General features: G+C 34.2%; 2 protein-coding genes across 2 annotated transcripts; one reads left to right on the top strand and one right to left on the bottom strand.

Moving 5' to 3' along the window:
• The first annotated feature begins 2,508 nt into the window (after positions 1 to 2,508).
• LOC110704740 (probable pectate lyase 8) lies at positions 2,509 to 8,229 on the top strand. The gene is made up of 7 exons (XM_021882548.1): positions 2,509 to 2,804; positions 3,085 to 3,138; positions 4,327 to 4,398; positions 5,911 to 6,553; positions 6,639 to 6,742; positions 6,851 to 6,989; positions 7,119 to 8,229. Exons 1-7 carry the CDS (start codon positions 2,719 to 2,721, stop codon positions 7,338 to 7,340), a joined length of 1,320 nt encoding a protein of 439 aa, XP_021738240.1. The 5' UTR covers positions 2,509 to 2,718; the 3' UTR covers positions 7,341 to 8,229.
• Positions 8,230 to 10,470: 2,241 nt separating this feature from the next.
• Positions 10,471 to 18,203, bottom strand: LOC110704739 (inosine triphosphate pyrophosphatase-like). The gene is made up of 9 exons (XM_021882547.1): positions 17,209 to 18,203; positions 16,698 to 17,129; positions 16,541 to 16,605; positions 16,390 to 16,453; positions 16,255 to 16,264; positions 15,580 to 15,611; positions 15,375 to 15,487; positions 10,939 to 11,015; positions 10,471 to 10,840 (listed from the first exon to the last, which is right to left on the bottom strand). The coding sequence occupies exons 2-9, from the start codon at positions 16,828 to 16,830 to the stop codon at positions 10,723 to 10,725; spliced, it is 612 nt and encodes a 203-aa protein (XP_021738239.1). The 5' UTR covers positions 16,831 to 17,129; positions 17,209 to 18,203; the 3' UTR covers positions 10,471 to 10,722.
• Between the last annotated feature and the right edge of the window lie 4,389 nt (positions 18,204 to 22,592).

The following is a 22,592-nucleotide window of genomic DNA, read 5'->3' as shown; positions in this document are numbered from 1 at the left end:
AATTATCTGGACCATGTTACACTAGGGGTAAATTCGTCAAATTCAAATTATTATTTTTTGTCTTATTTTTTATACCACTCTGTATCAAATACGGATAAGTAGGCCTTGATTAAAATAAAAATAAGAATACGGATTAGTAGGCCCAAGAAATTAGGGAAAGCTTGAGTCATGACACGTGTCCATACATTCCGTCGGTGAATAAATCACTTAGGTAGTCACATTTCTTGTCCTCCCGAAGTTAAAATATTAACCCCACCTTTAATTTGCGGGTGGGGTTTTCCGGTCAGTTTATTTATACCGCAGTTGTTAACTTTTTTCCAGCACTAATTATCAATTTTTTTTCAATAATTATTTGGGGTGTGAAGATTGAATGATTGGTAATAGCATAATAATTATTCCAACATTTCTTTAACTTAGAATATACTTCTCCTAAATGCAAATAAAATAAAATAAAATAAAATAAAATAAAATAAAAACTTAACAAAAGTATCGATTTCAAACATATAGTAGCTTTCAATATACTGTATAATTGCTCAATTTATTTAAAGGTAATGCTATATACAGCCTTTATTTATTTAAGAGTTGCATACAAGCATTTAATATACTTCCTTTTTTTAGTATTAAATTAGGAATTTATCGACAATTAACGAGTAAATCAGTGTATTAAATGTTTATTTATTGTCAATTCTTTCCACTTTTAGCTTCTTATATATAGCCCTTAGAACGCATATATATTTTCCTTCATTTAAAAGTGTATAACTCATTTTTCTAATTTCCATGAAATTAGAACTTTTTTTTTTATTTGAGGATAATTGCATTGGATAAGGAATTTTTATTCCACCTCACCCTTATTTTATGTATGCTTTGGTTTTGTTCAATTTAACTTGTATTTACTATATTTAATTAAATATTTTTTGCTGAATTTAAATTATTTTTATTGATAAAAACTAATTTATGTTAAACGGAATTTATTTTATTTATTTTAAAGTGAGCAGAACATGGCTTAATTACATTGAAAAAGTTATATCTCTAAAGAGATAATAAGGATAAAAGACCTCTTATTCCACAAATATACTATAGAGGTTGATAAAGATATGAACCGAAGATGAATACATATTTAACCTTAACAAAAGGAATTGAAGGTGGGAGGAAATTATTAAGAGTATATTTGTAGTTTACCTAATTGTATAATACTTTATTAATAACGTACATGATAATTAACAACGAAAAAACGTTATTTTATCATTATCTATCCTGTTTGATATGCAATAATTTTGTAAGGCAAGAAATTAATCATGCAAAACAAATCATGTTAGTTGAAATATTATTTTCTTTGATAATTCGTACTCCAATATTGACCTAGGTCATAAATTCATCTTAAAATATACACGTATCTTATTTAAGAAATTTATTGATGATTATTCTTGCATTGTCAGAATCATATTAGGGTTTGTTTGTTTCATCGTATTTAACTTAAGTTATTTTGTTTTAGAAAACAAGCTCATATAATTTCAGATAAAATAATTAATATTAAACAAAACAATTTCAAAAAATTCAACTAAAATAAATTAAGATAAAATAAAATAAAAGAAGCTTAAATAGTTTCAAATAATATTAAATAATTCAAGATAAGTTTAGATAAAATATACTACGTAGTAAATTTAGATAAAATTGGATAGCTTAGGAAAAACCAAACCAAATTAAATCATGAACTTTATTATTGTTTACTTATAATTCTATAGTTGTATAAGAAGTATATATATTTCATTGCGTATTAATAAAATTACAAAAAAAAAAAAAAAAAAAAAAAATTGAAAAGTACACACTAAGATGAATCTAACAAAAACTCACTTGTTAATTTTTTTTTTGTCCTTATAAGTTAGTAACTTAGTATATAATATGGTCAAATATTTAGTCAAAATAAAAACAATAGACTAAACCAACCAAAAAAACTTCAAATCAAATTAGATTCGAGCTTTACAAAATTGGATTTGTATGGCCTTTATCAAGTGAAGAGAAAATTTTTTGGAAGAGTAAATGGAAGGGCTAATAGAATTCATAATCTCTAAACTACTTCTAGTGGGCAAGCCCAATAGAATTTCAAGAAAAAAGACCCAAAAGTGTGTTATACCTATAATTAAATCATTAAATTATAAAGTTAACAAACATTTTCACTAAACGAAATTTCGTACTATTACACACTAAACACCTTTAAAAACGTACTTTATCCCTAACAAATTAACAATAGTTAAATACTTAAATTAAAACTTTAAAAGTTCAAAACCCAATTAAAACAAGTTTAAAATTAAAAATGAAGATAACTCAATTGGTCCCTAAAGTAAAGATATACTAGTACTTGTAACTTTTTAGTTCGAGGGAAGGAAGGGTAAATTCGAAAATGAAAGATAAAGAATGAAAATAGTACTTCCTACTTCACTAAGCAGCAGCAGCAGCAGCAGCCAGCAGGTGTGTGAGAGAGCGCAGCAGCAACAACAACAACAGTAGCAGCAGCAGCAGCAGCCGCTAGCGGGACCAACACCCTTATTAATTTATTTTATTTCTCTCTCGTATTCATTCACTTTTTTCACTCTATAAAAACACTCCCTTCATTACAACATTTCTTCGACTCTGTCTCCACCCTTCTCTCTCTTCTCATTTTCTCTCTCCTAATTTTCAGCTGAGCAGAGTTTGAGGCGAACTATTTCAAACTTTTCAACAATGGCGGTTTCTCTCGCTTCTCTCTCCTCTCTTCTTCTTCTGCTCCTATTCTGTTCTCTCGTCGCCGCTTCACGCACTGCTCCCAGGTAAAATAAAAAATGTCGGTAATTTTTCAGATTTTTCGTCACAATTTCTCCTTCTTAAGCTCAAATGCAAGCCACATTAACTCCAAACTTCTAAATTTCACCTCAAAATCATTTTTATTTTTCTCACACAATCTTTCTTTCGCTCAATTTCACCTCAAAATTAGGTTTTATTCAATTAATCTCGAATTTCACCTGAAAATATGTTTTTATTCGATTTTTTTTTTGAAAAATTATGTGGTGAAGCGAAAAAATGGAGGTTTAATTTGGAGAAATTTTACAGGTTGGAAGAAACAGAGGAGTTGCAGAGCTTGAAGAACAGAACAATGGCGGAAAAGTAAGTAACAACAATGGCGGATGTTGCTTTCAATGAGATTTTCAAAAAAAAATTAATTTTATTTTTTTTCAGTTAAACGACGTTAAATCAATCTGAACCGTTGATTCTCTGAAATCCTATGAAACAATAATAACCGTTGAGATATTTTTCTAACTTCCTCTTTCTTTTGATCTCACTCGTTTATTCTGTTTACGGTTACGCCTCGTTCTTAGGATTCCCATTGGACATGTTGCACTTTTTATTTTCTCTCTCCTACTTTCCATAATTACCCCTTAATTAATTTATTAATCACATTTTTACTTTCTATTAACGGTATATAATTATGGGTAGTATTGTCATTTAAGTTGAAAATTTTATACCTGAATTTGTACTTCCCTGTTTTTCTGATTATCGAGCACTGTGGCGATCTGCTGCGTACTTTGTATTTACCCTAGACCGTTAGTGGATAATTGTTTGTCTTCCCCAAATGACCATTTTACCCCTTTTTATTTTATTTTTGGCTTTTAATAAAAAGTAGAATGTGGAAGAAAAATCCCAAAAAGGGTTAAATTTGGGTTATGTATTTCGTGTTTACATTTGAGAATTTTTTTTTTTTTTTTTTGGTACCTAAGAGTCACAAAAACAATGATTTACTCGGAGTTGATCTGAGGTCTCGGGTTTAGTTTGGCATGTTATTAACTTATTATAATTAAAGTTTGGCCTTTGATAAAACTAGATTGCGTAAGGAAAAAAAAAAGGCTTAAGTATTTGTTGTTTACATTTAAGAAATTTTATTTTAGGTACCGCGAGTCATAAAGGCAATAATGTATACGGGATTCATCCCGCCTCGGTTGATTTTGGCTATATGGATGTTAATTTAATGAATGTCGAAGAATGATATCCTATAATGTATCAATTACAATATTGGGTATTAACCCATATTGGTCCCCTCAATAAACAAGAAAAAACCCAAATGGGTGTCACCATCTACATTCAATGGGTGGGTATAGGGTAGTTTCAAGCTTAGGCTGTTGTTGCATTAATGGTGAGAGAAACATGGAGCTTTTCAGATTTTCTTACCATGTGTATGGTTAATTGTATAGAACGAATAAAAAATGGTATCACTTTATTTGTTTGTCCAAATTTGGTAATATTTAAAAAAATATTTTTAAGTGAATGAGGTTTTATTTAATCTTTGTTGGTTTTCAGGTTGGAGGAGATTGATACATTTAATGAACATGCAGTGGCTGACCCAGAAGAGGTTGTTTCTATGGTTCACATGTGAGTTTCTTTCTCTAATTTGGTTTCCTGTTAATGAGTCTTTGGTAAGGCAAACTTACAATAATATCCATTTCTTGTTAACACGAGTTTTAGGTAAGACGAGCTTACAATACCTTATATGGTAAAATGTTATCCCTTAGGATTCGAGTAAGAAGTTCGTATAGCACAAGATTTTGCCTCTTAGAGAGTTTCATTCATTTTTGGTTATTGTTATGATGCATACATTAATCGTACAAGATTGCTTTTCTGAGAGGCTAAATAATTGATGTTTGATATCATCACACGTTTGGCACCTACTCATTCGGCGGTGACATAATTTTGGTCACACTTAGTTATTTTTGTTTATGGCTTTCTCACTTTACTTGCCTTTTTTTACAACTTTTGAAGAGTAATAAATATGATCCGTATTGTGCTCTGCTTGTACTCGGGTTATGGTAATGTCACCGTGTGATTTATGTACCAACAGACTGTACTGGTTTAAACTTTTAATGTCATCCCTTTATCACCCACATTGTATCTGCGGATTCTCATATTCCACGTCTCATTCGATTGATTTTAGATGGATGATTTAGCTTTCTCGAAGATGCATCTTTCTTTTAATGACATTTAAGAAACTCTAAAAAATGGTTAGGATTAATTTTGAGTTTTTGACTGATGTAAATATTATTTTACGGAGTTGAGTATTCGGGTTAATTTTTCTGTGGGAGTTGCGAATTGATTTTGTTTGTGCAATGATGGGGTACAATGGTACTAATTAGTAGCTGTAAAGATGTGGGTTGATTTAATGATGAGCATATGCTATTTGTCTTGTCACTGAAAACATAATCACTAGATTAATAGTTGTTATCCTGGACTTTATCATACAATCTTGACACCTTAGTCTTTCATTAGATCTCTAACTAATTATTCGTCTTGTACGATGACGGAGCCTTTTCTTATTTGGGTTTAAATTGAACAAGTTCAACTCACATTCTACTGACAGTACCTCTGTTCTGGACTGCATTCTGCAATGCATCTAGTAGCGTAGCAAAGTAGGAATTGTGGAAATTAATGTAAAATTTGTCAACAACTGATATTGAGTAGTGTTATGTCGGTGGCTTGAGCTGAAAACTGTCATATTGAAGCCTTAGGCCCAAGAACAACAGATATTTACTGCATTTGCTGTTTTTATTTACTGTACATGAAACAAGCCTAGTAAATTTTATTATTACAAGGGAAGATATGTAAATTTTTATTATTTTTGAGGAATATGGTTTTTTACACTGATGTAATGTGTAAAGTTTATACAATGCAAGATCCAAATATCATTAAAATTTATATGTTGACAGGGGAAGAAGCCTGAACCTCTGTTGCAATCATCACTTGTATCATATGTCACCTGATATTTCTAATTACTTAAGGGTAACACATGACAATGATGATAATCATATCTATAGAGTACTTGAGAATATGTTTTAATTGCAGTCCTGAGGTGCAATGCAAGTTGTACTTACATTATGTCGTGTTCTGCAGGAGTATCCAGAACAGCACTCAGCGAAGGAATTTGGGTTATTTTTCATGTGGGACAGGAAACCCCATTGATGATTGCTGGCGTTGTGACCGCAACTGGCACAAAAACCGTAAGCGCCTTGCTGACTGTGGTATTGGTTTTGGAAGAAATGCCATTGGTGGCAAGAATGGTCGCTTCTACGTTGTCACAGACCCTCGTGATGATGACCCTGTCAACCCCAGGCCTGGGACTCTGCGTCATGCAGTTATCCAGGAAGAACCTCTTTGGATCATATTTAAGCGTGACATGGTGATTGAGTTGAAGGAGGAGCTTATCATGAACAGCTTTAAGACAATTGATGGTCGTGGAGCCAACGTCCACATTGCTAATAGAGCTTGTGTTACAATTCAGTATGTGACTAACATCATCATCCATGGCATTCACGTACATGATTGCAAACCCACTGGTAATGCTATGGTGAGGAGTTCCACGACTCATTTTGGATGGAGAACAATGGCCGATGGTGATGGTATCTCAATCTTTGGTGCAAGTCATATTTGGATCGATCACAATTCCCTCTCACACTGTGCTGATGGACTTGTTGATGCTGTGATGGGTTCAACTGCTATCACAATTTCCAACAATCACTTTGCTCACCATAATGAGGTATTGTTATCGTACATTTCCGTAATCTTTTGCTTTATACTGAGTTCTTTGATGGTGAAGAAGCTGACATTGTAATGCAATATAGGTGATGCTGTTGGGGCACAGTGATTCTTATGTGAGAGACAAGGCGATGCAAGTTACAATTGCATTTAACCATTTTGGTGCAGGCCTTATGCAGAGAATGCCAAGGTATGCACTGATCACTATACATAATGTGTTCAATCTATGCTATAATCGAGCTAGCTTTATGCTTAGTTCATGTCTTAGTAGTTATAGAATGCTTCCTTGAAATTGTAGGTGTCGCCATGGTTATTTCCATGTGGTAAACAATGACTACACCCACTGGGAAATGTATGCAATTGGTGGAAGTGCAGCCCCTACCATCAACAGCCAGGGCAACAGATATGCAGCCCCAACCAATCCTTTTGCGAAAGAGGTAAACACTTGCCCTGTAATAAATCCTATTTGACATGTTCAACGAACATGATTTTAAAATTATTTATGAATGATTGAGGACATTGCACTATATTTTGATACTATGGTGTGAATTATGCTAAATTTTTAGGTGACAAAGAGGGTGGAGACAGCTGCAAACAAGTGGAAGGGTTGGAACTGGAGGTCTGAGGGAGATCTACTGCTGAACGGAGCATACTTCACCCCATCCGGAGCTGGAGCCTCGGCTAGTTATGCAAGAGCCTCAAGCTTGGGAGCTAAGTCATCTTCCATGGTTGGAACCATCACGGCTAGTGCAGGCCCTCTCTCCTGCCGCAGGGGTCGCCAATGCTAGCCCTTAGTTACAACTCTGTTCATAAGAAAGAGTCCAAGTCTCCCCTTTTTTTTTTTTTTTTTTTTTTATTTATTGTCCATTTTTGGTTTTCCTTCATAGATTTATCACAATATAGCAGCATTGATCCATTAAGTCACCTTTACCTGATTGAACCACTTATCTACAGCTCACCGGCAAGTGTACATTTTTTACACATTGTCACAATATGATTTGATTAAACCCTCACATATCCATTGTCGAATCAATCATATGATTGGATTGAAGAAGCCTTTTATATCCATTGTTGAATCAAATTTGTGTGGTTTTTTATTTTCTCAACCTCGGCCTGCTTCATTTCAGAAGAAAGATTTCGCGATGACAGCAAGGTCAGAAGCGTTGTTCCTTTCTTCTTTTGGCTTTTAATTTACCCTTTCCTTTTTTTTGAATTCCCTCCCAAACAAATCAACCCTCTTCCAAAATTTATAACCACCTTTGCCTTTTTTTTTTTATCTGAAGTGTCAGGTTTCTACAGTCCTTGTTTTTGATTTATAGGAATTGGGAAATGGTTTGTAATCTTCTTTTTCTTTTCTCTTGTGAGTCCTAGTTACACAAGCACTAGTTTGATTTGAAAAAAAGCTACAATTGTCAAGAAACATTCAGGAATTGAATTGTGTGTTGCAGAATGCAGATCTTAGTATATCAGAAACAACTCCCCCCCTCCCCCTCCCCTCCTCCCCCTGTGATTCTCCTGCATTGCATCTTCAGACGGAAATATTATTGCAAATCTAACTCCGCCAAAGTATGAATACTTCGAAGCTCTCATCTTTTGGATAATTCCGGAATATATTAAAGAGTCTTATGTCTCATAGGCTGGTAGGAACCACACCATTAAAGAGAAAAAAAAAAAAAATCATTGAAGTCTTTAACAGAACAACAGTCTAATCAGAAGAGAAGAAATACATTAATGGGTTCAATTTCCCTGGCATGTTAGTCTTCCATATTATTTCTGTTAAGGAAAAATGGAATAAATACCATAGCATGTGAGGTAGGTCCAATATGCTGCATATTTGCATGTGATTAGTCAATGTGAGATGATTTTTAAGCCATCAAATTACATGCTGAGGTTTCCCACTATAAGTTTGTGATTGTTGTAGGAAGATCTAGTACGAATTTTATGCCCCAACTTTGTGACAGATTAGACTATTTGCCAAATGTTCGATTGAGTAATTTTGGACAATCTATTTTGGGTTGAATACAAGTATCAGTTTCTTTATTCTTTCTCCATGTCTAAAGAATTCTGGATATTGTGTGTGCACCATTGGTGTTTGTCCATTCATTACAAGACCTCTCATGTCCAGTTTTAACAATTTATGTTGAATTATCGTGTCGGGTCAACTTTTGTCATCTCTATTATGGTCATTACACTAGTGTATAAAGAAATATCTATAGTAGTAATGAACATGAGTTTAGGACTATAACTAAGCTAGCTTCATTTGTGCATTTGATTAAAGATTAAGACATTTTCAGATCTAGCTCATTCAAGGCATATAGCGCTAAAATGCTAGACATCACGCGTGATTCATTTGTTCATGACATATTCTTAGAGACATCTGATAAAATTAGAACAATACATAATTTTTATTTATTTTTAATATTTCCACCATATTATTTTTGGATCTATGATACTAATACTTCTTATGTAAAACTATAGTATGTGTCAATTTAGGGCTCCATAACAAACTCAAATTTGTTTGAGCTCAGCTCAGCAACTTCATTGAATACAGATGGCGGCAAATGAGAAAAGCGGCGAAAATAATGGGTAGGATCATTCATTTTAAGTGGCCCCTACACTTTGCAATTACACATGTTATGGGGGCCCAATTTATTCTAATCAGTCCTATTAATTGATGAGGTAAGCTCACTCATTGGTTCATTGCCAATAACTAATGACTAAAACATTAATGAGCATTGAGTTGAAACTTTAATTTTTAATCTCCATTCTTGGTGCAAAGGTGATGTTAGATACTCTACGTTTCTTTAATTTACTCCATAGTTTAATAAGCTAGGTAAAATTAAGGATTATTATAATAAAATACCGAGAACAGATATGTAAGTTTTGCAAATGTGAGTCAAGAATCCTCTTTTTTCTTTATATTATCTGTATTTTCATATACTTGTATGTATATGAGCATCGATTTTCAGAAAAAGGTGAGTCGTTTATCCTAATTTATAAGGTAAAATTAAGGATAATTTGGTTATTGAAATAATATTTCGATTTCAATTGATTTATATATTTGTAGCTTTTGGATTGATGGCATAAAGATTTAAATTACTCGTGGTTTCTAACAATTATTCATGTTTAGACGGTGATTGTCTCACAAAAAAAAGAAAAACAGAAAAATTGTTTATTAACAAAGGTTATGCCAATTTTGAAATCTACGGTCAAAATGGCTCACAGTTACTAGCCAATTCAACAAAAAATTCTAATTCAACCAATACCTCAAGTTATCGAAGTGAAAATTATCGATTTATCTATTTTTAAAAATATTTCCTTCTAATTTTCACAAAATTAGACTATATGTATATATATACAAATGGGTGATTCAAAATATTGGGATCACTCAATAAATAAGTCGTTCAACTTGAACTATATATATGCAAATTAAATTGAAAATATAAATAAATTGACCTAAACTTTTTCTTATGATTTGATGATTTTAGGAATTTATTTTGGTTAGTCATTATGCTTTACATACCTAATTCACTCATTGTAGATGTTTGGGAGTTGGTAAGATAGCAATATAGAAAAGTTAAAAGCACAAGAGTGGTAATTGACTAATTGGTGAGGTAGAGTGAAAGATAAAGTCAATAGAAAAAAGAGACAAAAAAGAACACTAATCTTTTTTATACATACCTTTCAGTTGTATGCCTGTATTGGAGAGTCTAAGTAATACTTTAAAGGGGTAGAAACTAGAAAGGTTTAATGGAGAAAGTAACACTAAAACCCTACTAAGTAATTTATGCAAAATCTAAAGGATTTTGTGTCGGTGCATACTTTACTAGCCATGCGAATATTGATTTAAATGATTGTACAAAACAATTAAAATAGTTAATTGCAAGAGATATTTATGAGGGAAGAATAAGGCTAAAATGCACCCGAAATCGAGGAAAGTACGAAGAAAATCCTGGGTTGGTAAGTATGTAGATGAACTCCTCGCGGGTTAATTTCTCTCAAATTTGCAAGCACTTGAGAGCGGGGGAAAAGAATAAAGGAAATCGACTTAAGATCTTAAGTGACAAGATTCAAACCTATTCAAAGTTATCCGAATGTCACAAAATAATCAATATTCAAGTATTATCTCCATAATCTTTTTCTATTATATTAGAGAATTAATGCTTGTTATTAAGCATTGTGCGGGTGAAAAGTGTATCCAGCCTCAGCAAAATGGGATTTAACCAATGCAAGAGCTCGGCAGCGGTGCGATATCTTGTTCTTCTCTTCCTTTGGCATTTCAGCATAACTGTGATTATCCACGGTACAATTTATAGATGTTAGTAAAAAAAAACTAAATCAAAATGCAATATACACGCTCATGTCAAAACAGAGAAGAAAGCTTACGTCTGCTCGTATCCATCAGGCTGAAAAACCGGATCCCAGCCAAAATCGTTTGGCCCTCTTGCTTGAACAATCTTACCCTGCAATAACAAAGGGAAAAGAAGGTCAATATCGTTTTAAAAAACTGATTTCTTCCATGCTTAAAGACTTTTTTTGCAGGTCATACAGCTGATTTCAAACATCAAGTTCAATAACAGCGTGGCCAAATATTTGCCCATTAAAATTATAACAAATGCGAAATACTTCAGTCGAATATACGACCCCTACTAACAAAGGTTTTTTGGTGCAAACTAATAAAAGTTGTATAATTGTACAGAAACGAAAAAACAAAGCAACTTAACAAGGTTAGGGGTTGAGTTTGGGCCTTCCTCAAAATAAATCTCAATGGATCTTGCATGAGGACATATGGATACATTTGGAAGAGTAATAAAACAGTCCTTATAATTAAAAGGCAACTTCCTTCTGATTTCCTGGAGGTACGGATGATTTTTATCAGACAAAAACAGAGATAGGGCCAACCGGCCAAGTGCACTTTAGATTGTAATTTAACCACTCAGTAGACATACTACATAAATTAGATGATTGGCACTGTTATGAATTCCTAATATACAAGGGCTAATTCGTGAAAAGATGCATCAATGCACATGATTAGGAAATACTAGTAGTCCATGTAAAATGATTACGAAATGTTTAAGGCTGAACTGGTTTGGAGTTAAAGTCCTGACTCTGAGCCTCTGGGGTGAATTAACCAACAATTGAGTCCAGTTTAATCCTACCCCTCCCAGTACTCTTTTTCATTTCTTCCCAACTATGGTTCAATAGTAGGGGTAAGCATAACAGTGTTAAATTTCCTGAACCGGAACCGGAACCCGTTGCAATAGGTTCCTGAAAATGGGAACCGAACCGGAACCTACAGGTTCCGACTCCAATTCAGGGTACCCTGTCTTTTACTATATTTCGTATTTTTTTGCAAATTTTTAAAATTAAAATTAGAGGGTCATAAAATTTACAATTCTTACAATTTGCAAATACAACAAACCAAAAGTAATTGTTTACCAAATTTTATACATACAGTTATAACAATTATTTTTATTTATATTTAGTAAAAATTAGACTCAAATTGATATATGATTTGGGCTTAAGTAATACTTTAATTAGGTTACAGGGTACCCTGAATTTTTGCTCAGCCATATTCAATAGTCAAGAGAAAGGAGCACAATGAGCAGACACAATAGTGTCCAGACTTGATGCCATTGCAAAATCAACGTAGTTGGAATCGAGTACTTTTGGCCTATTTTACATGGACACAGGGACAAGTATCGGGATGGATGCGGATCCAAGAGTCTGATACAACATTTTAGAAATTTATGGATATGCAGGCGCCATCTTAATTTTGGACATGGGTATGGGGATGCGACATTATAAATTTTAATATGGCTTACATTTTTAAAAAAAAAATAATAAAAATAATAATAATAAAAAAAAAAAGAAAAGAATATAGTGTTTCTATGTGTGAGTTTGTTAAATTTGGGCTCCTAAGTTGTGGGCAGCTTCCAGCCTCAAGTTCCCAACCCACAGATAAGAGTTATTAATATTATTGACCCAACATAAAGCCCAAACCAAGAGCACTTATAATTGGCTGAATGCCTCATATTTCTATTAGTTTCTAGTTATATTTTAGCAATCAAGTGCAAACAAAGTAAATAGGTCATTAATTTGTCACAGCCTATCAGCTTACTCCACCCGCACAATGGCGTGAAAAAGAAGCACAAGCACATGCACTGGGGAAGGTGATAGGAGGTCCAAACATCTTAATATTCATTAAAGACCGATTTCCATCAAGATATCCCACCTCCACTCTGATCATCGGTTAGTATCCGAGTGCTAACTATCGTACCCGACCAGTATTCTGTGCCCAAATCAAATGTTGGGTCGTATCAACACCGGTACAATGGCAAATTCATTGACAAAATTAGCATTGACACTTGGTTATGCACCTGCGACTCTATGAAATTGCAGTACTAGTGAAACAACCTGGTTTCACAAGTACTTACCTAGATTAATCTTAAAATAACCTGGGTATCAAATTGCATTAATAATGATCGAGGCCTTAAGGAGAGGAAAGGGGAGGGGAGGTTAGAGAGAAATATTTTCACAAGTACTTACCTTGATCATCAGTAGTGCAATTTGATACCCAGGTTGTGCAATTTGAAACTATCAAAGTACTAGTGAAACAACTTGGTTATGTACCTGTGAGTCTATCATATTGCAGTACTAGGAAAGTTAGTGTACTAGGCTACCAACAACCAACCTCAATAGTTTCAACTGAAAAGAGGGGAACTAAGAACTCTGAGCTCTTAAGATTTTTCGGAGTTGGCTATCATTCTATTGAAATTTGAAGGCCAAAAAGGAGGTTCTTAATAACCCCACAAGTATACTCCTTATGTTCCTGCTTGGGGGGGGGGACTCTTGTTTGCTGCAACTTTGACTAGCCAAAGACCCCCCATGTAGTTGCTTAGTAATCATCCAAATACTGTCAGCTGAACAATTAAAAACTAGCCAAATCTTATGTACGAACTACTCACCAATTTCCCAATGCACCCTCCCTCTCTGCACATTCTATTAGCCACAAAGGGGAATTGACTTGCAAATATTTGGACATAACTCAACTCATAATCTATAGATTAAGCGACTTGAACTTCATAGAAGAATAAAGGTGAGTCCAGGCCGCTTGGTTTTCAGATTTAGATCTCTTACTTTCCGTTTTCTTGGTCAAAAAAATATGAGAGAGAGAGAGAGAGAGTATAGTTCTGGAATCCTAGCCCCTTTTCATGAACAGATATTCCCCTTCTTTTCTCATGCCACAGGCCAAAGATTTACGCCTTGACGGCAGGGGTGGGGAGGTTAGGGAGAAGTGGGCTAGTGTTTTATCCTACAAATCTTTCCAACATTGGAAGGGTTTATTTATAAAGAGGAAAAGAAGTTGGATCCCTCTATTTTCATCCCCTTCTATTTGCCAATCCATATAGGAAAACAATCACTTTCCTAGCCTTCTATTCTCTTCACATTTTCTCATCCAACATTGCAAAGCTTTTTCTCTCACTTACAGTTTGAGTTCCTTACCTTTAAAATCCCACAAACTATCCTCAAAGCCAAAGCTGTAATTAAACAATCCCCCCCTCACCGCGTTTCTCAAAAAGATGATGCAAATAGGTTTAATTGTCACTCAATTCAAGCAATTAGCAACAGTTGGAGCATTCCTTATTCTTATCTTACTCTATTTCTGTCACTCAATTCATGCAATTACCCCTTTACTTCTGCATGCTTTGGCTGCAGAGAGTTTAAATGTGGCCACCTCCTTGACCTCTCACGATACCTATCCCTCCACAAATCATACTCATTCTATCCACCCACCTCGAAACGCTATAGTATATGGTTAACAAGATGGTTGAACCTCTACTTGGTGTTTCTCTCCAAAAATCACTCTTTCCAATCTTCCCCTAACAAAGCATATTGTATACACTTTTTTTTTTTCTTATCAAAATGAAAATACTTACATTTTTTTCTAATTGCCAAGCCATTTTCAAATAGAAAGATGATTACAAAATAGAGGGAGTTAATGGTATGTCCACAAAGTCATATAAGATCAGGTGACAAACATAGATTGTTGAGAAAGTGGAAGGATGAACAGAGGAAAGCATACCAATTTAAGGGATAAACAAACTGAAATGTACTCCGCAGATCTTAAGCTTTATTTTAAAATTTAAACCACTGCATCTGCATGACTATGTCACTATGTGTGTAAATAAGCTATTCTTAAAGCATTATATTATTTGTATCATTGTACCTAACCTCTCTTCCCACCTTCTTCTGCCCTCATCATCTTCCTTACCATCATCCCAACTAGCAAAAGCAGGCCCCAAAGTGACCATCTAAGTTGCTAAATTGATATGTATGAATTTTTATTTGACTGTCCTAATTAGTTAGCAAATGCACATTTGACACATTATCTTTCATTACTTCATGATGTTTATATGCTAAAACTTTACACCTGTGCCTGATTCATATATTAAAGTAAAAGTTTTATGAGAACAGTATTTACAAGAGAGGCAGTAGCTGATGAGAGCACATAATTGTAACTGCAAATTGTGTTGCCTTGATACAAAATGATAAGTGCTTAGAAACTTCTGAACAGGTTTCCAGAAAGTACAACACTTGAATAAGAAAAACTCACAGTTAACTTGTATTGAAATAATTATGATAAACATAGTGATAAGTGTCAGTGGATTAGTAGACACTCATTTCTTAGTCAATTATATAGTAACATTGGTTGAAAAAAAAGTAAATAAATCACCATCAAATGGTTTCTGAATCCTAGATGGTATGACAGACCTAAAAAGTATTTCAAGACCAGCAAATCAGAAAACAAAAGTACATACCATAGTTTTCCCCACAAAGGTGATAGGATCTGCACTTGGTCCAAGGGCAAGAGAAAACACACACATAGCATATGCTGATTTATCTTCATATGCCTTCAGCAAATTATTAAGACCTACAATAATCATGATAAAACAGAATAGTCAATTTGATAAACAAAAACACAGGTCACGAAAGCTACAAAAAAAAGGATGATAAAGCAACAACCTTCATGACCAATTTTTTCAAGAAACCATTTGCTTCAGATGTACAATTTTAGGAGCACCACACCACAGCCAAGTGAAAACCATATCAAAAGGAAAACATGTCAGGACAATAATGTCAAATATTATTTCCTGTTTATAAAATCCAATTACATATGTAGTACTAAATGATCATAAATAGAGCAAGATCACCACAAACATTGTAGACACTCTAGATAGTAAGGCCAAAAGAAGCAGTTTCATACCCAAAACAAATGTTATTAGCATTTCTTGACCGTTTCCTTAGTGTAAAGCGTAAACAAAGTCTCGATGTTTTCTTGAAACACACAACCTCAAGCTCTATTACTCAAGATTTTCATTCTATGAACACGGAATTAATCCACCAGCTTATTACATCAGTAATTCCAACTTTTTATCTATTTCAAAAACCAATTTACATGTATTTAGAGGAACAAGCAAATTTAGGATGAACCCCATTATTTTACTAATAGGCTAAAAAAAGCTTCCTACGATATAACTTTTACTCCTATCATACAAGCAAATTTCCCCATATAACATAATATTGCTGCTAATTCATATTTCACCCCAACACTATAAATAAGCACATTAGCACATCATCTAACATACAAAAGTTTGAGAAAGAAATTGGCACCTCAACTCAGCAAATGAAGAAACTTACATGTAAGGCCCTGCATTTAAATTAGAAAATATTAGGGTTCGAATCAAAATCCAAAATTAAACAAACCAAAATAGCACAAAATTAGAAAATGGGATTTTTTAAAATTGTGTCACAAATTAAATTTTGTTAACATACCAGGAAGCCCTTTAAGAGCATTGAAGCATAAACAAGTATCTTCAACAAGAACAGGTCCATTAACCTAATCCAATATCATAATTAATTACACTTATTAACAAATAATCCTCAAAGCCATAAATCAAATCAAACAAGGAAATTTGTTGATTACCTGAATAGCAGCCAAACGAGCTTTTTCCTTAGAAATATCTTCAGGCTCTCCTTGCAATTCTGGCACTGAATTCAATAACAAATTATACCAAATTAAATTAAAATTATAAAATTATGAACAAATTAAGAATTGGGTATTTCTGGGAAATGGAAATTACAGTCGAGTTTGAGAGATTGAAAAGGGATGGATTGACCAAGAATGGCTTTCACTTCCTCTAATTTTTTTGGGTTTCCAGTCACAAATGTTACTGGTTTCGGTAGCATCAACCCTCTTACAGTTGTTCCCGACATTTTTCAAATTCCTAATTTTCCACAGCAAGCTATTGCTAAAACCCAAGAGAAAGATTCTATGATTAATTGGTTTCTAAAAAGTAGGAGATTGCTCATATGAACGGTGCACGAACCTTTATACCCTCCAAAATACTAGTTTACCTTCTTACCTCCATATGGAACTTACGCTTTTTTAAAAAGCAGTGCACGGACCTTTATACCCCTCAAAATACTAGTTGACCTTCTTACCTCCATATGGAACTTACACTTTTTTAAAAAGCAGTGCACGGACCTTTATACCCCTCAAAATACTAGTTGACCTTCTTACCTCCATATGGAACTTACACTTTTTTAAAAAGCAGTGCACGGACCTTTATACCCCTCAAAATACTAGTTGACCTTACCTCCATATGGAACTTACACTTTTTTTTTACAAATTGTCCGTACATTTCCTTGCCCATTAATGGTGTTGAGCTTTCTCTCTCCTTTCCACATCTGTTCACCTTCCTTGAAGCACTAGTCACTCTTAAGCATTATTTAACTTTCTATTTCTTCTCCATCTCTTTTCACAAATAAGCATCTCCATTGAAGTACTTAATTCCACAATCCCAAAATTTCTAAATCAAGAACAATTAAAAGCAAATTGGGGCCAAGAAAGCACATTAGTGCTATGCGCTAATACTTTTCCGTGACCTGCTATAAAATTATCAAGAGGTTCTTCTGCTAAAAAATTATCAGGAGGTTCTTCTTTCATTTTTTTTTTCCCTCCCACCATCCTTAAATAATTTCTTTTCAAAAAGAAAAAAAAAAAAAAAAAAAATCAACCACCTCCATGACTCCACAATCTTGACAGGCAAGCTCCGACTCCACCACCTGATCACCCTAATCCTTCAGCCCCCCACCAATTAGACCCTCCTATAAACCTCCGCTGCTGTGCCACACCAATTCTTATCCTCCCACCGCACCACCGAAACCACACATAATTGTGGTAGCCGCAAAAACCCAACGTGCAACGCCACCGGCCTACAATAACCAGCCTCAGTCTCTCTCTCACTGACGCTCAAAGTTGCTCCTCATCCGTAGCTCCAGTCACCACCCAAAAATAACAACACCGAGTCGAACAATTGACAACATTAGCCCCAATTCAATTTAATTCGGGGTGATGATGATTTCAAGGGTGGGGGTGGGAGAGAGTGGTGGTTTTAGGGGTGGGGGAAGGGAGAGAATGCTGGGGAAAGAGGGTTGAAAGGGATGCAGGGAGGAGGAATGAGATGCGGGGAAAGGGAGTGATGGGCCAATAGTGGACGGTGGGGAGGTGAGCAGGGGTAGGGGAGTGGTAAAGGGTGGGGGGAGTGGCGGCAAATTATTTTTCTTTTAATTTTGTAGTTGATTGAAAAAAAATAACTTTTTTTAAATAATTAAGTTAAATAATAAATTATGAAAAGGACCAACTGCATTATGACATGTGGCATAAATGACCTAAATAACCGGTTACTTTCCAAACCAATAAGTTTTGACTCATTTAGGAAAATGCCTTATAAAAGCAGACTTATTTTGAGTTAATCAAAAGCTTAACTTATTTATTTTGAGAAAACCGGCTAAAGGTTGGCTTATTTTTGACAAATTTTCCTAAAATATTTTGTATTATAAGACGAGTCAATCATAAAGTAACATATGTCAACCTTACATGCATTTTCTTAATACAAGTATACAAGTATTAAAAAAAAAAAAAAAAAAAAAAAAAAAAAAAAAAAAACCTTTTTTCTTTCTTCTAAACCCTAACCTTCATTGTTGATTTTTGATCGGGTTTCACCACTAGCATAATCAATACAAGACAAATACCTACCCCAACCAATTAACTATATATTCACTATAAAATACCATAGATCTCTCCCAACTTGTCAATGGCTTCCCTAATCAACAATCAAACCTACTTTCGTGGAATCATGCAAATTAAAGGCATTATGTCCAGCACCCTATCTTCCTAACAATCCATTCTACCTACTTTCGTGGAGAATTTCATGTCCTTAATTGATCTATTCAAATCCGTCAAAATCAATTATCCCTGATCTAATTTTGGCATAATTACAATCAATTAAACATGAAAAATATAATAAGTAATTGACTTAAAAGAATAAATCAATTATCAATCATAGCTAGGGTTCAACATAAATCTAGAAAATAAGACTAGAAACACATAATTAAGAACAAAGATGAATAAAGTACTAAAAGTAATAAAGGAAAACAAGAAGAATTAAAAACTAACAAAAAGAAAGAACAAAACTAAATCTTCTCATCCTCTAAAAACTCTTAACGCTTTTATGCTCCTTATGCGGCTTCGAAGACCTCTTTTTGAACTGATCTCATAAAGATATACATAAGCAAGAATTTTGGGAAAGTTGAGTGGAATTAGGAGTCTCTAAATTCGGCACAAAATCTATCCAAAACCCTTCTCAAACGCCATCCAAGAAGGGGCCGCGGGCAGGTTTCGGTGCAATGTTACGAGCCGCGGGTAGGCTGCGGACTAGGCTGCCACCATGATTCTTCTTAGGTCCTTGGCGAGCTGGCTGCGGGTAGGCCGCGGAGAAGTGTTGCAAGCGGCAACCGGTTTGCGGAGTAGGCTGCCATTTAGCTCTTTTAATGAAATTCCTTTCACTTTGTCACATAAAACCATCTCCAATTCGTAGCTCTACTTGAACAACTTATTCCTACAAAACACAGAAAAAGAACTCGAGGAAAGCAATACCGAGATATATATAATAAAATGACACTTAAATAATTAAATGTAGGAAAAAGCAAGACAAATATCAAATAAATATGGCATATAAAACGTGTATTTTATCGTGTTATCAAATTCACACTTTACCTTTACTTGTCCTCGAGTAAACAAAACAAAAATAGGAAAACTAATCTAATAAAGCAATAAATCCTTATACTATAGTTATCACGATTGCACTTATCATGTGTAGCAAGCCCTTTAAACCCCCAGGCTACCCTAGTGGACGAGTATGGTCTCGTGAAGATTTTCGGAAGGCATACCTACAAAGCCAAATCAAGAACTTCCAAACCAAGTTGTTTAATCAAGTGATTATTTTGAAAACCAATTTTTTTTTTTTATCAAAGAATCAATTAATGTATCACAAATCAAAGGCATGGATGAAACAATAATTTATAGCACCCTTCAATAACCAACCAATCCTACTGCTTCCTTTCCTCAAGTTTGAATCTTCACCAAGGATGTTCAACCATATTAGCTCATACCTCACTTCAATTTGATGACCTTCGTCAAGACTTGCACAAAATCTTGCCCTCCACCGTTAAGACGACCAAATTGCAAGGAAAATCAAGAGGAATTTTAAAGGGTAAATTTGGGTGATAAGGTGAGAGGGATGTAAATTTGGGAATGTGGTGTTTAAAATCATTGCAATAAAACTCATACTAACATCCTTGAATGTGATATGCAAGGAATAAATAAACATCATTCATAAAATTAATGAGATAAAACATCACACCACCAACAATGAATGCTTTACTCTTCCTTATCAACTCCATTAATTCAACATTAACATTCACCCTTCTTTATTTCTCATCATCAATTTTTCATTACTTTTTTTTTTTTTTTTTTGCAAATCACAACTTTATTTAATTTATTCCTTTGTTTTTTCATAACACCTTCCTTCAAAAAGCTCATCAATACAAATCATCAAAGCTTAGAAAAATACTCTTTTTATCCAAATAATGGATTACAAAAACCATAAGCTTGTAACACACCGGTTGTCAAGAAGGAAATAGGGCTCAAAGGGCTATAAAGAAAAGGATGTAGAAATAGAAAGAAAAATTCCTAAACATGACTCTGAAAGCTCCAAATAACAAAAATATGTTTCAATTATATTTCCCAAACAATTCAATAACCGATCTCAGAAAGCTAAAATGTAAGTCCCAATTGGGGTGATCAAGAAGGAGAGTATTTGAATTGAGTCTTACGAGGTTCGTGGCCCTCCAATAGGTACTCATCACACAAGAGGAAAATGAAACCATCTTACCACAAACAATTGTCATCAAAAGGATTTATGCTACCTTATCGAATTACTCAAGCCAATGCCAATCAATTCATGAAAAATAGTATAATATGCTTTTATTTATTTTTTTCGAAAATCACTTGTTTCACATATTGGAATGAAAGTTCAAGATGATACTGAAACAACTATAAACTACCAAAGCCTAAAATATACAATGAATAATACCCTCCTCCACACTTTGAATATTGCAGTGTCCACAATGCAACAACATGACATGAACAAAAAGGGGGAAGATACTCACAAGGATACATTGACGAGGATTCGAGAACCCTTGAGATTACAGTCCATATTCGTCACCCTTTTGAGGTCTATAGCTAATGGTGATGACGAATACAAAATAAATAAACCAGTGCAGAAAAATTTAGTGCTTTGAGAAGCTTATCATATGTTCCTTCAAACATCTCAAAAAATATTATATATAGAAAATATAATAAGTTAGTCCTAAAAGTCTATTAATCCTAGAAAAATAAAAAGAGAAGAAAAAACTATGCTCACAAGAAAAATAACAGGAAAAATTGTTAGTCTCCTTCGACGACACATTATAAAAAACATGATCATAAGCATCATTCAAAGGGGGATAAGAGGGAAGTGACGGAGGAGGTAGAAATGGAAAAGAAAGGACAATATTGGATTTTCTTGCAAAAGGAACATGAGGCTCATCAACAATAGAATTAACAAATTAGGTTTCATCAAGTGAACTGCTAAACATCGCCTGCAAATCTCTACATAAAGCACACAAAAATTAGGTGGATTGACACTTTCACCCTTTTTTGTTTTTTTTAAAAAAAACGCATCTTCTCTCTCCTCTCTACTCTCACTTCTCTCTAAAAAAAAATTCAAACTACGACAATGTCGAGGCGGTTAGGGAAGGAATTGGCGGCGGAAGAGGCGGAGGGAAGGCGGTCACACGGTGGCAAGGTAACTTTTTAAAAAAAAAAAATTAAAAAAAAAACACTGCGAATAGGGCGGGGCGCCTGGCCAGGACGCCGTGGCCACGGTGGCGGCTCCCAAGCCAGACGCCAGTCCCATGGTAGCGGCGTCTGGTCGGGACGCCAAAGCCAAGGTGGTCACACGGTGGCAAGGTAATTTATTTTTTTTGGTTTTTATTTTTTTTTGCAGTATTCTGTTATTTTTTTTTGTCAATGTGTTAGTATTTTTTTTTTGTTTATTTGATTTTTTTTTGTTAGTTATTTTTTTTAATTTTTCTTTTGTTTATATATATTTTGTATGTTTTTGGTTATTTTTTTCCGCTTTTGTGTATTTTTTTTAATATTTTTTTTCAATGTTCTGTTATTTTTTTATTTATGTCAATTTGGTAGTATTTTTTTGTTTATTTGATTTTTTTTTGTTAGTTATTTTTTTTTTGTATGATAATATATATATATATTTTTTTAATGGAGTTAGGTATCGCATTTTCAATCTGGTGCGGGGAAGAGTATGAAATTTATTAGAAGTAGAAACTACTAAATGGAGAGCTCGGTGCCCAGACATGTTAGATCCCGTGGTATTTCGGCCTCGGTTCGCAGAGAATGGGTTCACCATCCTAAGGAGGATGAAGACGATGATGGTGAGGAGGAGGAGGAGGATACAGATGAGGATGTGGACGATCAGAGTGGACCATATGATGATTATGGTCCATTCAGTCAGAGGCTTGATGATATGTATGAGACACATAGGGTAGATATGCGTAAGGGTAAAGATGGT

Source organism: Chenopodium quinoa, unplaced genomic scaffold, assembly GCF_001683475.1.
Source record: "Chenopodium quinoa cultivar QQ74 unplaced genomic scaffold, ASM168347v1, whole genome shotgun sequence".
In the NCBI taxonomy this organism is placed as follows: domain Eukaryota; kingdom Viridiplantae; phylum Streptophyta; class Magnoliopsida; order Caryophyllales; family Amaranthaceae; genus Chenopodium; species Chenopodium quinoa.
The sequence above is the reverse complement of the archived record's forward strand: the minus strand, read 5'-3'. Positions and strand labels throughout refer to the sequence as shown.

Bases quoted from the DNA above. Each gene is read 5' to 3' on its own strand.
- LOC110704740 (XM_021882548.1), top strand. From the start codon at position 2,719: ATGGCGGTTTCTCTCGCTTCTCTCTCCTCTCTTCTTCTTCTGCTCCTA. The intron at 4,399-5,910 runs GTGAGTTTCTTT...CGTGTTCTGCAG, and splicing joins GTTGTTTCTATGGTTCACAT to GAGTATCCAGAACAGCACTC. The intron at 6,743-6,850 runs GTATGCACTGAT...TTGAAATTGTAG, and splicing joins CTTATGCAGAGAATGCCAAG to GTGTCGCCATGGTTATTTCC.
- LOC110704739 (XM_021882547.1), bottom strand. From the start codon at position 16,830: ATGTCGGGAACAACTGTAAGAGGGTTGATGCTACCGAAACCAGTAACA. The intron at 11,016-15,374 runs GTATGTACTTTT...TTGTTATTGCAG, and splicing joins CCTTTGTGGGGAAAACTATG to GGTAAGATTGTTCAAGCAAG. The intron at 10,841-10,938 runs GTAAGCTTTCTT...GGATAATCACAG, and splicing joins CCTGATGGATACGAGCAGAC to TTATGCTGAAATGCCAAAGG.